Below are 15,742 nucleotides of genomic sequence, written 5' to 3' on the forward strand. Positions count from 1 at the left end.
AAATAGTATTCACTTCTAAAACTTTTTGAAGCTTAATCCACATTTAACATACTTTGATATTTAAAACACTTTTTCTTTCCCATGGTGCTTTTTCATCAACAACAGAACTTCTTTAGTTATTCACATTTGCCGTAGACTGTGCACATGCCATGGCTTTAGAGATTTGGGAGAGTAGACTAAGAATAAAGCAAAGAGGCAAGTCTCACTTTCTCTAATATTTTGAATTCCTTTTCATTTAGAATTTGTAACCTGAACATTTAAAAAATTAGCTTCTTTTGATAAGGTTACATTTTTAGAAGTTGGTTTTCTTTCAGGTAAAGGAAATTCAGTATTATTTCAGTTCCTTTTTATTAATACTATAGTTGATTCCAGTTTCAGTGAGGTTGTATGTTAACAAAGTAAAATCATTGAAAGAAACTGCAACCAAACCTTAATAAGGTCCAGATGAAATGGGAAGAGCATATAACAAAACTCCTAAACATATTCTGTTGATGTTAATAGCAATAAATTAAGAGTTTGGATAATGATTATTTCATGATAATTATTTTTAAATGTGTTTTTAACCTATCTTATTTGGTCAGAAGTAGAAATTCATACTTAATTGAATGGTTTAACTTGCATTTTAGATTTTTGAATTTATTATTAGCCTGCACAAGCCATAGGCATAACCAAAGTAGCAAAGTTGAAATGAATCTCTTTCAATTCTAAATCAAGTAATACTAATAGAAAAAGAAAATAATTATGATATTTCAAAGAAAATGAAGTTTTTAAGTGGTGAAAAAGAAACAGTATAGCAGTGTTTTTCAAAGTAATTATTAGCTCTGTAAAACCTGTTAAGATAAAGTAAGCTGTCTAGTCATTTTACAAATGAAATTATGCTCTAAATATATGTTCATTGCCATTTAAATTTATTTAATAATTAATTCAATTAAAAATAATAATTTATTTTAATTTATTAGCAATGAAAGAAAGGTATTTTCTCTAGTCTGCCTTTCAAAGTTTATGAAATAGCCTATTGTGTTCACTGTACAGAAGGAAAAATGTGAAAAACAAAGAGAAAAATCAGTGATTTTTGCTTGTTTCCACAAATACAAAAGCCATTTAAAACTCTTTTTTTTATATTCTTGATATTTTTTCTTTTTATAATATGTTATGTGTATTCTGAAGTCAACTCACTGTATTTAATTAACTCAATTACTGAATCATCCAAAGCAGATTTAATATTCAGTGACAATCAGTCAAAAAGCATATTCAGTGTTGGGGATATAGTTGAATTATAATGTGCATGGAGAGAAATAATATAAGAGTGAAAAGATAAGAAAGGGCCAGATTGTGAGGAGCTTTAAGTCCCAAACAGAGGACTTTGTATTTTGTACCAAAAGTAATAGGAAACTGCTGGGTTTGAGTCAGAGGTGAGAAGTGACATAGAACTATATCTTTAGGAAAAAATCACTTTGGCACCTGAGTGGAATCTCAACAGGAGTAGGGAGGGCGGTGAGACAGGGGGCCTAATTAGGAGGCTATTGTAATAACTGAGTAGAATAGAGAATGAAGGCCTGAAGTAGGCTAGTGTGAGAAGGGGATGTACCTGAGAGAGATGTTTACATGTAGTACCTTTATTAGTACCTTGATGGCAGAAATGATGGCCTTTTTTTCTTTTGTCTCAGAGCTTGTCATGGCACAAATTCCTAACAAGTGGGATTTGTATTTGTGACCAAACCTGTGGCTCCATTATTGTCAGGAATTACTGATGTAGAAACTCCTTCTACTAATACAGATAGGCAAATATGCAGCTATTTATTATCTTGGAGATGTGCCTGGAACGCTAAGAGTAAATGACTTTTTCTAGGATCATACTGCCTGCCAGTATGTACCAGAAGTGGAATTTGAACTCAAATTGTTGTGACTATTCATTACTTAAGTAGTTGTTCAACCGAATCATCTTCATCATCATCCTCATAGTTTATCTCAAAGGCATAGACTGCCTTTTCATGTCCTTTGGCCAGTTATCTTTTGAGAATTGGTTCCTGTTATATATTAATGTTGATTTCTTATACATCTTGTATATCAGACCTTATCAGACATTTCCCCCCCATTCAACAGTTTCTTTTATTCTTGTTCTGTTAATTTCTTTTAGATTTCAGATTTTGTGAAATCTGAATTAATCATTTTACCTCTCAATGATAACCTCTATCCCTTGTGTAAATAATTCTCCCCACAGCCCTAGTTGTGAAAGAGACTTCTTTCCATTCTCTAGCTTTCTTTTTAGTGCTGCAATGCAATACAGAGGTCAGATATCCATTTGAACCGTTTTGTGGTATAACACCTTAAGTTCAGTTTTTCAGATATCAGGCTGTCATGTTTGACCCTCTATCTATTTTGTTTACCTAATTTGTTCCATTGATCAGTTTTATTTTTCTTCAATACCAAATAGTTCTTGAATTTACTGCTTTAAGACAAAGTTTTGAGGTACAGTAATGCTAGAGCCATTTCCTTCCTGCTATTTTGTTTTTTGTTATTTCTCCTTGGGACTGATTTTTTTTCTTCAGATGAATTTAGTTACTTTTTGGATCTATTTCTATAATATTACCCTTTGGGAGTTTTGATGTGGTACTAACTATAAGTTAATTTTATAGTATCATCGTTTTTACTATTGTCAGTGAAAATCTTTCCAATTATTTCTCTTTCTTTCTGCAAAGAGTAGTTTTCACTTGTATTTCTGTAAGTCCTGAGTTTTTATTGTTAGAATAATTATAAATGTATTTTATGCATTTTGTAATTGTTTGAATGGGATTTCTCTCACCCCACCTACACCCCAGTTTCCTTCTTATTCTGGGTTTTGCTGGTGATATAAAGAAGACTGATGATTTTAATTTTATTTTAGGTCCTGCTACTTTTCTAAGACTATTGTTTCTATTTTTTTTCAATATCCCTAGAATTTTTTTTAAAAGCCATCATCCACAAATAGTGGTAATTTTGCCTCTTCAACTATACCTATTCCTCCAGTTTCCTCTGGTTGTCTTATTGTTATAGCTAGAATTTCTAGGCCTATATTACATAATAACTGATAATGGACATCCTTGCTTTGCCTCTCATCTTTTTGTAAAGACATCTGCTGTTTTGTTTTACGTTTTAACAAATAATGCCATTGTTTATTATATTAAGGAAAGGCCCTCTGATTACTTAATACTTTTAAAATTTTTACTTATAAATTATTGCTGTATTTAGCTTTAGAAAAGGCTTTTTCAGCATTTATTGATAGATGATTTTTATTAATATATGATTATTATTAATATGTTCTGTTATTTCTTTCCAAATATTCATCCACCCCTACTTTCCAGTTATAAATCCAACTTGCTCATGGTGAATAAATTTTTTGCCATAGTCCAGGTGAGAGGTGATGAAAGTTTAAGCAGTGGTGGTCCCTTTCTGAAGGGAAAGAAGGGGGCAGAGGGGAAAGATGCTGTAGAGAAGAAAATTACAAGAGTTGGCAATTGATTGGATATGTGGGTTAACTCAGACATTAGGAATTACATTAAGGTTGTAAAGTTGAGTGCCTTGAAGGATTTTAGTGCCTTTAACAGAAAAAAGACAAGATTTCAATAGGGTTGAATTTGAAGGGAAAGGTAATAAGTTCTATTTTAGACATGTTGAACTTGAACCTGGCTTAAGGGAAAACCTACCCTAGATACTTATTATATCTGATAAATGTGGTAAGTAATCTCTGCCTTATCTCTTTAGAGTTCTGAATTCACATACTTTTCAAATTGTTCCTTTTCCGTCAGATCATTCTTGTATTAAGTAGCTCTAATAAGACTCTTGTTGTAACATTGGGATGTGAAGTCTTTTGAGCCATATGTTCTTTATGTAGTTTGTAATTTTTTCCCCAACACCTCCTTGGATACTGCTTCAAAAAATTTAACCACTTTGGTGTGTGTTCACATCCTGTGCATATGGCTCTATTCCTAACTATCTCTGATCCTTCCCATTGTAAAGAATTTGTGACCACTCTACAAATAGTGATGAATCAGCTAATTCTTCCAGCCACTGTGCGTAACACATTCAAGCCAAGATCCCAATAAGGCTTGTTCTCAGCACTCATATAATTAGACAACCTGGTGCAGTTAACCTTTTTTTGAGAAGTTCTTAAAATATTCTCAGTTTTTAAAATATATATTTCTGGTTAAACTACTTTTCTGTCAATCATCTACCTCGGGGGAGGGTAAAATCAGGTAGCAGTTTTGTGAAAGTGTAGAGAAACCAAGGGATTTTAAACACCAATGCATAGCACTTCAGAGTTTGCAAGGTACTTTCCTCGCAAGTGATAAATCACCATGGAGGCAAAATAAAGTGAACAACTGAGCACCTATTTGACTTTGTCAGACTAAGATAAGATTAACTTTGATTAAATCTGGATGTTATTGGAAAGAGGTGGATCTTAGAGGTATTCAGAGGTGAAAGAGATTTTGTTTGTTTTTTGCTCTCCATTACCTGAGTCACTGTTCTTTTTGTCACCATAAACTCCAAAGCTTGTGTTTTTTTGGAAGGATAATGTATTAAATATATTCCATTTAAAACTGATTTGATAGGAAGAATTAATGTGTGAGGCTATTTGAATGGAAATCACAATCTGTCTATAATAACTTCCGCTACTATTATTTATTGTTTTTGCTTCAGTTCCTTTTAAAACATAGCATTCCTTTGAAAAGCCACTTCCTTGTTTTTTTAAAATACTTAAGCTTTTTGAAAAATGGAGAAAAAGGGTGTGGGTGTATGTGTGTAGCAAATTATTTTCACAAGTTCCCTCACAAAAATTGGATTGTAAGTTATTAAAAATTATATATTTTCTTTACCTTTGATTAAATTTACATTTATTTTCCATCTTACTGCTTACCTGTACTTCATCATTATCTCCTGAATCTCATCTTCCCACCAGATTATACATCAGCTTTGAAACTCACACTTCCTCAGTACTCCATGCCACTTGGACCCCTCTCTCCCAGTGATTGGAGAAGATGGAGAGCAGATATCAGAAAGCTCCTCCCAGATGTTTTACTTAAGGAGGGGTCCCATTACAGGCATCTCATCATTTCTCACTCAGCATCATCTTCCACTCTCCCTGCAATGGGTACCCTCTCTCTTTCCCTCCTCTTCTCCCACCCTTTTGAGCTTTTTTTATAAGTAGTTTTCCTCCATTAGATTGTAAGCTCCTTGAGAACTGACACTGTCTTGCTTTCTTTATATACCCAGCACATAGCACAGTCTTTAAGCATAGTAGATGCTTAATAAATCTTTATTGACTGATTAATATATTGAGGAGGAAGCAAGTACTTATTTTTATCAGAATATGCAGTAATCCTTTTGCCAGTTGAATACACTCTAGAGGTCATGTAAATTGTAATAATGTAGCTGTAGTCTGAGCTTTCATTTAGTCTTCCTGTGTTATGTCCAAATAGATTGGTTACCTGCAGTTGATAAAATGTGCCATTTTGATCTTTTGGACCTTCTAATGTAGGAGGATGAGGCTTGCTGAACATTATGGCAATTGTCTCCCTTAAATGAGCTTTACACATCTGCCTCTTATTTCATTAGTTAACTGTCTGTTGAAAGATTTGATAAGATAGAATATAGCTTGTTCTGTCTCCCTAGACAGTAAAGATAGGGATGTTAGCAAAGTGAGCGCAAAAGTGTATTTATCTGCTACCTGCAATAAATGTACTAGGTTTTCTATGAAAGACATTTGACTCTAACCTCTATTTGTTGAAAAATACTTAGACACAAATCTTTGGGATCCAAATTTGTATTTAGTGCATGACACTTTTTCTGTCAGCTCTTTTTTGATGACTTGATTTTCCTTCTACAGTAGGATTTTTTTTGTTTACTTTAGATGATCAGTTTATCAAAACTAGTATCACTTTAAATATGTAAGCCATCAAATAATAATATTAACCCTTTTCAGATTAGAAAAAAATCATTGTTACCCTTTCTAAGAATTCTGATATTAATAAGCTCTTATAAATGTATTACAACCTATCAGCATCTTCAAAACTGCAAATTACAATGAATTTTTAGAAATATATATATATATATATACACACACATATATATATATATATAAAATTTTGTGTAATAGTTACCTCTAGATTTGAAAAGTAAATTCATTATAAGTAAATTGTGTTAATTTCTTGTATGAGAACAGAATAAAGAAGCTGCTTCTTACTGGTATAGGATTAAATTACATTGCTTTTTCCTTCAGAACCTATATTAGAAGATAGAAGAATAAGGGATTAAATAAAATGTTACTTAAATATTTTTTAAAATGTTTCATCTGAAATTTGTAATTTATAAGAAGCTTTAATGATGTCATAGTATGGAAATTATGTTTTGTGAGGTCTTTTGAAAGAAAGATTTTGATACTCATTTTGAAAATAACTGAAAAGAAATCTTTGGTCCAGAAAATAGGCTTGTAATTAATTTTTGTTAAAATGACATTAGTTTTCTTGTAGCTAGTATACTTTTAATCATATCATGGGAAAGTTCAAATGTTAGAAATGTCTTAAAAAATTATCCATTTTGAGATATGTAGATGACTTTTCCCCTCTCCCTCATTATACTATGGAATTTTTTTAATTGAAGGCTTTGAAACATTTAGCCAATTAGTTATTGAATTCCTTATTTTTAAGTGAGGATATAAATTGAGTTTTATGTTTCCTATGTGACAAGATTTTCTTTCTGGAAAATTTAACTCTACCTAAAAATTACACCTTTGGACAATCTAATCATGCTGTTTCCTTTCAATATTTGATTGTTGCAGGCCTTGTTTGTATGAAGTCCAGCACCTCTGTGGTTGAGCTCGTGATGTTGCTTTGTTCCCAGGTAAGCCTTTTTGCTTTAATAATTACATGATACTTCATTAAATTCTTTCATGTCTGCTCATGGGGATAACTTGTTTATTTTTTTCCATTATTTGCTAGAAATATAGTGTTTATTCTGAGGAAATGTGTATGTGTGCATATGTGTACATACAGAGAGAGATGGAGAGGGAGGAGAGAGACGTAGCTTTTGGCATGTATTCTATCGCTGAAAAAGTACCTCCTTAGAATCTGTGCTGTATGCATAACTATAATAACATTATATGTTCATATGCTTATAATTTTATCTATACTTGTGATAGAATCTTTCATATGCAACTACTTTTATAAAATACTTCCATTTTCATATACAATTGAAAAAGATCTATTTCCCCACAATTTTTATATTGACTTTTTATATTCCTGATTTTGTCCTAGGGAGAGTTTAGTAGTGATGGAAACCTTAACCTTCACTGTAAATGTCTTAAGTTAGGGATAAGTATAAAAAATGCATTCGCTCAATATTAAAAAAAAAACTATGCAAGCATTTCCACTAATGAATAGTCTGATAAAACTTTAATCTTTCCTGTTTATATATAAAATATGTATAGACTTTTAGTATGATTTCAGTTAAAAACAAAAAAGTGAGTTTTGCTTTTTTAAGAGTATTGTCAGTATTTCTCATATTTGTTAATAACCAGAATTAAAGTAGAATTGGAATTATTAGATATTATCATTATTTTTTGCCATCTCATTTCTTTTTTACAGTTGACAGTTACCTTATCAGGACTTTCTTTTGAAGGGTGGGGAGAACAGCTTATTATAGGTTTCAGCCATAACTAAAGTTAGGCCTTAACTGATACCTTCTTTTGTAAATTCTTCAATGACATAATATCGTGTAGACATTAAAATTTCAGATAGTAATTAGAATAATGAAAACATATGTGTTAGAAATAGATTATATGACCTAAATTTTATTTTCTGAAAAGCAATATACATCTAAACTGTTGCTGGTAAATTCCCCAGTCTAATTGTATAATTACCCCCAATAAATAAAATATGAATTGTTATTCTTTTTTAAACTTACCTTTTGGGTTCCATTCCTTAGATTTCATTTCTTCAAGTCTATATCCATAAGGAAATGATTAGATCCAGTTTTCATATGTGTGGTGGGCTGGGGTTTTTTTTCTGTTAGCCAGAATGAATATTAGTTCAGGAAAAGCTAAAGAAAAATGCATCACAGGCAGGAATCCTCAATGGGGTTCAAACTTCAAACTGTCTCGTGCATGGGACTTGAAAAATGTGTTACCTAATGATTAAGTCCTAGGTTCAAGAGAAATTCCAAGACATCATTTAGAGGCCTTAAGTTTCATGTTGTGCTACATCTTTTAAACGGCTTTTGAAGATTATCAGAAAAACAATTGCATATCTTCTTCCTTAGCCTTAGCCTTGGGTTTCCCTGCAGTTGAGAAGAATATAGAGGAATGTAGCATTAGAGTGTAGTGTCTTTGATGGCCTCATCATCTAATCATAGGTTTAACATTACTCATTTGCTGGCTCCATGAATTCCTGCCATTAAGGGCCCTAGAGATGAAACTTTGCCTCAGATATTGATTGAAAGGAAGAGTGAGAAATTTAAGCTCCCTTTGCAGTGTTCTTTTTTTTAGAGGTTTCAATGAAGCAGGGTAACAAACAAAATTATTTTGCTTTTTATGTTGAATATTATAGTTTCTTATGTGTGTATACATACACAAACTCAGAAATGTGTATATATACATATATATACACACGTATATATATATCTGTATGTATGTATGTATTCATATGTCTGTGCTTGCTTAGTTCAGTGTTACTCATTTAAGGGAAAAAAATGCATGTTCACTGAAGACAATTATTTAGCCTCCTTCCCTCCCCCAAATTACTACTCAGTACTATTTCCATATAATGGTACTATGAGTAATCATCCTATATTTTAATGCTAAATAAATGTTAAATTTTAGAGGACATTCTTAGAATTATCAGGTAATAAATTGATTGTTCTAAAGGTATTTCAAACATTTTATTTAAGGATAAAAAATGTCTGAATAATTCCAGGCATGCCCTCAGATTTCTTTCAGCTGTTTCAGATGTGCCATAGTTGCTGGTTTTCACAATTGTTTAATTCTAAAGCCAATTACCAATTTTTGTTCATAGCATTGCCACCACAGCTATACTAGGCCTTTGGCAAAGAAAAAAGAACCTGTTTAATATCGAGATTGTTTAGCAAAGCAGTTTCTGTGACGGTATGGCATGATTCTCTCTTCTAGAGCTGAAAGTATCATTTCTGCAATATATCTATTCCCTCTAGGGCTAGCCCATTTCATGCTTTTCTACCAAGCCATAATGTCTGCCACATTACTACTAATGCATCTTTAAAGCTGGACTTTTCAGAATCGCATTAATATTTCACTTTCACACTTTAAAAATACACTATCAGCTACATATTATGATAAATAGTGTTAATATTAAGAAAAACACTCAGTGAGCAACCATCTTGAAGAGCCTACACCATTTCATAGTGAGTGATATTTTCTACAATATAATTTAATCCTTAGTTAAAAAACAGTCTTCAAAGTGAATTATATTTTCTAGTTTATTTAAGTTTGAAATGTGGTTTTTTTAATAGAAAAATAGATGACACCATGGAGACCTTTAAAAAATAAAGTCTTATTTTCATACACTAAGTAACTACAGACATTAAAAAAGGGAAGAGAAATGCATCTCTTGTTTTCCTTTAATTTGCTATAACAAATTAGATGCTGTTATGCTTCTTAAGTTAAAAATTCCATGTTAACAACTACAGATTAGCAAGGATATCAGATTTTTTTTTTCTTATCTGAGCTCCTGAATAAACTTACTGTTGCCAACAGCTCCTCCAAAGTATGCTCTAAATTTTCATGAAATATCACATTACAAATGTCTGAAGGTACATGTCATAGATAATTCAGTTCATATGGATAGCCTTTTAAACACTAAAGGATATGCAATCAAGTCAGTTTCCCCAAAGGAATTTTAGGTCTCTGTGGAAAATATAATAAGTTATAAAAAGGCTCCTGTAAGCATAGTATATCATTTCAATGAGGGTAGGAGATGGGAAGGGGAAGAAGTTATGTTTTAATTCTACCCTTGAAATATTATGTTTGGTCTTATGGAGAAACCTGCAGCATTATCTCCATTTTGTAGATAAGAAAACTGAACCTAAGAGAGGTTAAATGACTTAACCTCTATGTTAGTGCAGACAAGTCACTTAATTACTCTGAATCATCATTTTTTCTTTTGTTAAATGGGTATAATTCCTGTAGTATGTACCTGACCAGGTTGGTGGGATAAAATGTGTTGTTAGTATAATGCTTTTTAAACCTGTAAGTACAATTTAAATGGTAACTATTATCATGATTATTAGTCTTATTGTTAATAAATAAATAAATAAATGAAAGTCCCATAAGGCACTGGATTTAAGACATAAAAAAATTTACATTTTTTTAAATATTTAGTTCCTTTTTTCCTTCTCATTTTGCACTGTGTGGGGATCCATTCCCTCCTCTGCCCTCTCTCTCACGTTGTGGCACTTACATTTCTGTAAACAGTAACAGGTTAGTTTCAGTAACTAATGGGGGCGGGGGATTGGAATGCCTCTCATCTGAGAAATAATATGTTTTCAAGTAAAATAATTAAGATGTATAGTTGACAAGGTCCATGTGTGATAAGTTAACCTTTGTTGCATAGTGCTTTTTAATGTGTCACATTTTTGATACTGTTTTTAATGGATTTTTTTTAATATGTAATTTGCGGGAGGGGACTAAAATTTGCTTTACCTTCCTCTTAGTTCATTTTCTTCTTTGATATGTAGCAGATCTGGTTTTCATGTAAACTTTTTTTTTTAAGTACTATAGTAGTTTCTAATTATTTCCAGATTTTTTTTTAAGGAAGTTCTCCTTTCGAGGTACTCTTAGAGAAATTGAGTGATATTATCCCATAGGATTCTTTAAGTTTTCATAAGGAAAGCCTTAGCAGATGTCACTTATGTTTTCTTCTGTGCCATATATGTCAGCAAGAAAGGTTTTATGATATGGTAAATGTTATGTAAAAAGTAACGTGTCAGTACTTAAATTTTTTTAGCTGCTTGAAAACACTGAATATGCAAATAAACATTTAATTATATAAATTCATTAAAACCTAAAAGTAGCGTAAAATAATGTAGCAATGGCCTTAACATATAGTAATTTTTTAAACTGTGTATACAGGTTACTAAGTAATTATTTTGTGGTTTTCTTTTACTTTATTCTTTCCACATATAATCTGCATCCTTAAATGAAAAGGGATTTCATAATTCAGTTGTCAATTTAATCAAGGCCATTATCCTAGATTTTTAAAAGTACTTACAAAAGAACCACAACTGAAGAAAGGGTTGCTGGGTTTTTTTTTTTTTCTGTCCCAACAAAGATCAGATCTTGAACATTTAAAAGTTTGGATTATTTTTACAATGGATATATTATTTTACCTTCAGGTGCAGGAAGAAATGAAAATTGTGTTTGAATGTAGGGAACAGTAGGCAGAGGAAAAGATGGCTATCTGTGCAGATTACACATTGCTTGTGGATAATTTTTATGGCAAGGACTCTTGGTCTTGAATGTGGTGACTAAAAAGCTTCAAGAGACATAATCTCTGGGTAATATAATCATTTTATTACTAATGCTAACATTTTAATAGAACTGTAGTCATTTGGCCATCTCACTCTTAGACCAAAGATCATCATGGCATTGGTTCAAGGTTATATATCCACTGAAAGAGGGATATCCCTGAGGGTGGCAATCAATTCTGATTGGTTAAGAATTAATGAGAGAATGGATATTACTGTGGAGGGCTGGACATGAAATTTAATTATGTCATTTACTTCTAAGTTACTTCCTGCCTTAGGCCATCTATTCAAAGAATTTATTCCCCCCCAAACCTGAATAAAGCACAATGGCTTCCCCACCTGGGTTGTGTTTGGGCAGAGGAGAAGCTTATTAGCTCAACCTTCAGAGAGTGAGGTGTTGAAATGAGGATAAAAGAAAAGGGAGAAATCTGAATCTCCTGAAATCATTGGTTATTAATTATCATTTTTTCTGATAGTTTTGAGTGTTGAATGGAACCCAACATGATGAAACTTAATAGGAATAAATGTAAAGTCTTCAAGTTGGGTACAAAATATTCAGCTTTTTAAGTATATGATCAACTATCATAGACAGTTATTCTGGAAAAGATTTAGGTATTTTAGTAGACTGGAAGATCAAAGTGATGCTATATTACATTGAGAAAGTCGTAATTTCAGGAAAGGTGATAGTCCCACTTTACCTTGCCGTCATTAGTCCCCCTCATTAGTACTCTTTTCTTTTTGGAGCACTGTGGTTTAAGAATCGCATTGATGATGATGATGGTGATGGTGATGGTAAGTAACATTTACATAGCACTCATGATGTCTTATGCACTATGCTAAGCACTCTGCACTTATTACTTCTTTTGATCCTCTAACAACCTTAGGAAGTGTGGTGGGTAGGGAAAAACCATAGGAAGGAGCATGATAGTTATCTTCATGTTTTTGAATGGCTCTCTTGTGGAACAAGGATTAGACTTCTAACATTTGGTCCCATAAGGCAACTAGGAATAATGAGTAGGAGTTTCCAAGAAGAAAACTTAAGCTTGGTGTGAAGAAATACTTCCTAAGAATTAAGGCTGTATGAAAGGAGAATGCCATGCTCTGAGAGATAGTGGGTTTGTATTTCATGGAAGACTTCAAGTAGAATCTGGCTAATCACATATCACATGTGTTAAAGTCAAGATTTCTTTCAAGTATGAATTAGACTAGAGAGTTAATGAAAATCCTTCCAACTCTCAAATTCTTTGAATGACCATATCTGTTTTGCATTGGGCAAAAGGTTGAATAAAATTACCTTTTATTTTCATGATTTTGGGATTTAAACTGCATGTCCAATAGATATCTTAAACTCAAAATTGCCGAAACAGAAGTAATTATTTTTTCTCCCTAAACCTTCCAGTCCTCCTACCCTCTCTGTTATTGTAAAAGTCAATACTGTCCTTACATTCCTTCAGGCTTATAACCAAAGCATGATCGTGTATCCCTCATTTTCATCCCATATCCAAGCTATTGCCAATATCTGCCAATTTCACCTTTACATCATCTTTCAAATATACCCCTTCCTCTCCTTTGATACTGCTTTCACTATAGGGAAGGCCCTCATCACCTTACACCTTGATTATTTCAAAAGCCTGTGATGGGTCAGCCTGCCCCACTTCAGTCCATTCTCTATTCAGCCACTAACGTGACTTTCCTAAAAAACAGGTCAGATCATGTCAACCCCCTTCTCCCTTCCCCCAATTTCCTCATTCAGTAAACTCCAGAAACTTCTTATTGCCTCTGGGAACAAATACAGAATGTTCTGTTGGGCATTTAAGACTTCAAAACCTAGCCCTTCCTCCCTACTCCTTTCCAGTTTCCTTACACCTTACTCCTCAACAAGTACTCTTTGGTCCAGTGACACTGGCCTCCTAGCTGTTCCATAAACAATGAGGGGCAGCTAGGTGGTGCAGTGGATAGAGCACCAGTGCAGGAGTCAGGAGGACCTGAGTTCAAATCTTACCTCAGACACTTGACACTCACTAACTGTGTGGCCTTGGGCAAGTCATTTAACCCCAATTGCCTCATCCTGGGTCATCTCCAGTCATCCTGATGAATATCTGGTCACTGGATTCAGATGGCTCTGGAGGAGAAGTGAGGCTGGTGACTTGCATAGCCTTCACTCACTCAAAACAAAGTCAAGTGCAAGTCATGTCATCATTTCTCTGATGGCATGGTCTTCTTTGGCAGCCAAGGACAAACACACACACTCCATTTCTCAGCTTCAACCATTTTCTCTGACTATCCCCCATGCCCTCCTATGCTCAGATTACTGACCTCCTAGGCTTCCTTTAAGGCCCACCTTCTACACGCAGGCTTCCTAACCCCCTCTTAATTCCAATGCTTTCCTTCTTTTAATTATTTCCTTATTTATCTTGTATGTAGCTTACTTTGTATATATTTATTTGCAGGTTTTCTCCCCCATCAGATTGTACAGTTCTTCAGGGCAGAGACTATCTTTAGACTGTTTTTGTATCTCTAGAGCATAACATAATGCCTCACCCATAATAGGCGCTTAATAGATGTTAATTGATTAATTAATTGAATTGTATGAGTCTGTTCAAAACATTCTAACACTAACTACCAAGTCTCATTGCTTACTGAGGCATAGCTAAGTAGAAAATATTGATTTAAACTAAATTTTTTTAAAAACTTTGCCTTATGGGCATATGTAGATATCTTGATCCTATTTCTATACTTGTTTTATAGCTAATGTGTAGCTCAAATCATATCCTACTATACCATGAAAGTTATATTGTTATTCTAAAAAGATTCTGTTGAATATTTCAGTATAACAAAAATATGTCCAGGTTCTTGACATCATTAGAGAACAGAAAGATGCCACATTAGTTGGTTCAAGTTAGCTTTCTCATCTTTATTCTAATTTTATGGTAGAAAAATTTCTCTATTTTTATTCTTTAACATGATTTTAATTTAATAATGTATTGACTATATTTCATTTATTTGTCTGGCTTCCTGATATACAAAACCTTGTTGGCTTCAAGCTCTCCTACTCTTACATCATTAGGTTTTTACCTCATACATTGGTTTCTCCTGAATGCATTTTGCCAATTATTGTGTTCTCAGCTTTGCTTTCAAACAGCTTATTATTTCTACCAGCTTCTTTAATTTTCCCCCAGTTTATTTATTTTAATTTTTAACATTCACTTCTACAATATTTTGAGTTCCAAGTTTTCCCCCTCTCTTTCTCCTCCCCCCACCCCATGACTGCCTGCATTTTGATTATCCCTTCCCACAATCTGCCCTCAATTCTGTCACACACACACACACATATACCTCTATGTGGGATAAGATAGATACCCCATTGCCTGTGTATCTTATTTCCCAGTTACATGAAAGAACACTTTTTAACTTTAATTTTTTTAAAACTTTAAGTTTCAAATTCTCTCCCTTCTTCCCTCCCCACTCACCCTCATTGAGAGGGCAAATAATTCGATATAGGTTATACATGTGTAGTAATATGAAACACTTCCATAATAGTCATGTTATGAAAGTCAAACTACATGATCCCTCCATCCTATCCTACCCCCCATTTATTCTGTTCTCTCCTTTGACCCTTTCCCTCCTCCAAAAGTGTTTGCTTCTGATTACCCCCTCTCCTAATCTGTCCTCCATTCTAATTCCTACTCTTCCCTGTCCTTCCCACCTACTTTGCTGCAAGGTAAAATAGATTTTCATACCCAATTAAGTGTATATGTTATTCTCTCCTTAAGCCAAATCCAATGAGAGTAAAGTTCACTCATTCCCTCTCATCTCCCTCCTCTTCCCCTCTACTCTAAAAGCTTTTTCTTGCCTCTTTTATGTGAGATAATTCACCCCACTGTCCTTTTATCCTCCCAGTACATTCCTGTCTCTCACACCTTAATTTTATTTTTTAGCTATCATTACTTCATATTGAACTCACCCTGTGTTCCCTGTATATATTCTCTCCAACAACCTTAATACTGAAAAAGGTCTCATGAGTTACAAATAACATCTTTCCATGTAGGAATCTAAACACGGTCAACTTTAATAAGTCCCTTATGATTTTTCTTTCCTGTTTACCTTTTCATGCTTCTCTAGATTCTTTTATGTGAAAGACACTTTTTCTATTCAGCTCTTGTCTTTTCATCAAGAATGCTTGAAAATCCTCTGTTTCATTTAATGTCCATTT

At 33.2% G+C, this 15,742-nt stretch overlaps 1 protein-coding gene across 6 annotated transcripts in view; it reads left to right on the top strand.

Moving 5' to 3' along the window:
* Positions 1–15,742, top strand: part of NBEA (neurobeachin) — a 783,989-nt gene that overhangs the window by 368,083 nt on the left and 400,164 nt on the right. For all 6 annotated transcript variants that reach the window (XM_072611897.1, XM_072611896.1, XM_072611899.1 and 3 more), the window contains one exon: positions 6,815–6,876. In XM_072611897.1, coding sequence (XP_072467998.1) covers positions 6,815–6,876 — 62 coding nt within the window. The remainder of the gene's footprint in view (positions 1–6,814; positions 6,877–15,742) is intronic.

The sequence above is a fragment of the Notamacropus eugenii genome, chromosome 5, assembly GCF_028372415.1.
Source record: "Notamacropus eugenii isolate mMacEug1 chromosome 5, mMacEug1.pri_v2, whole genome shotgun sequence".
In the NCBI taxonomy this organism is placed as follows: Eukaryota; Metazoa; Chordata; class Mammalia; order Diprotodontia; family Macropodidae; genus Notamacropus; species Notamacropus eugenii.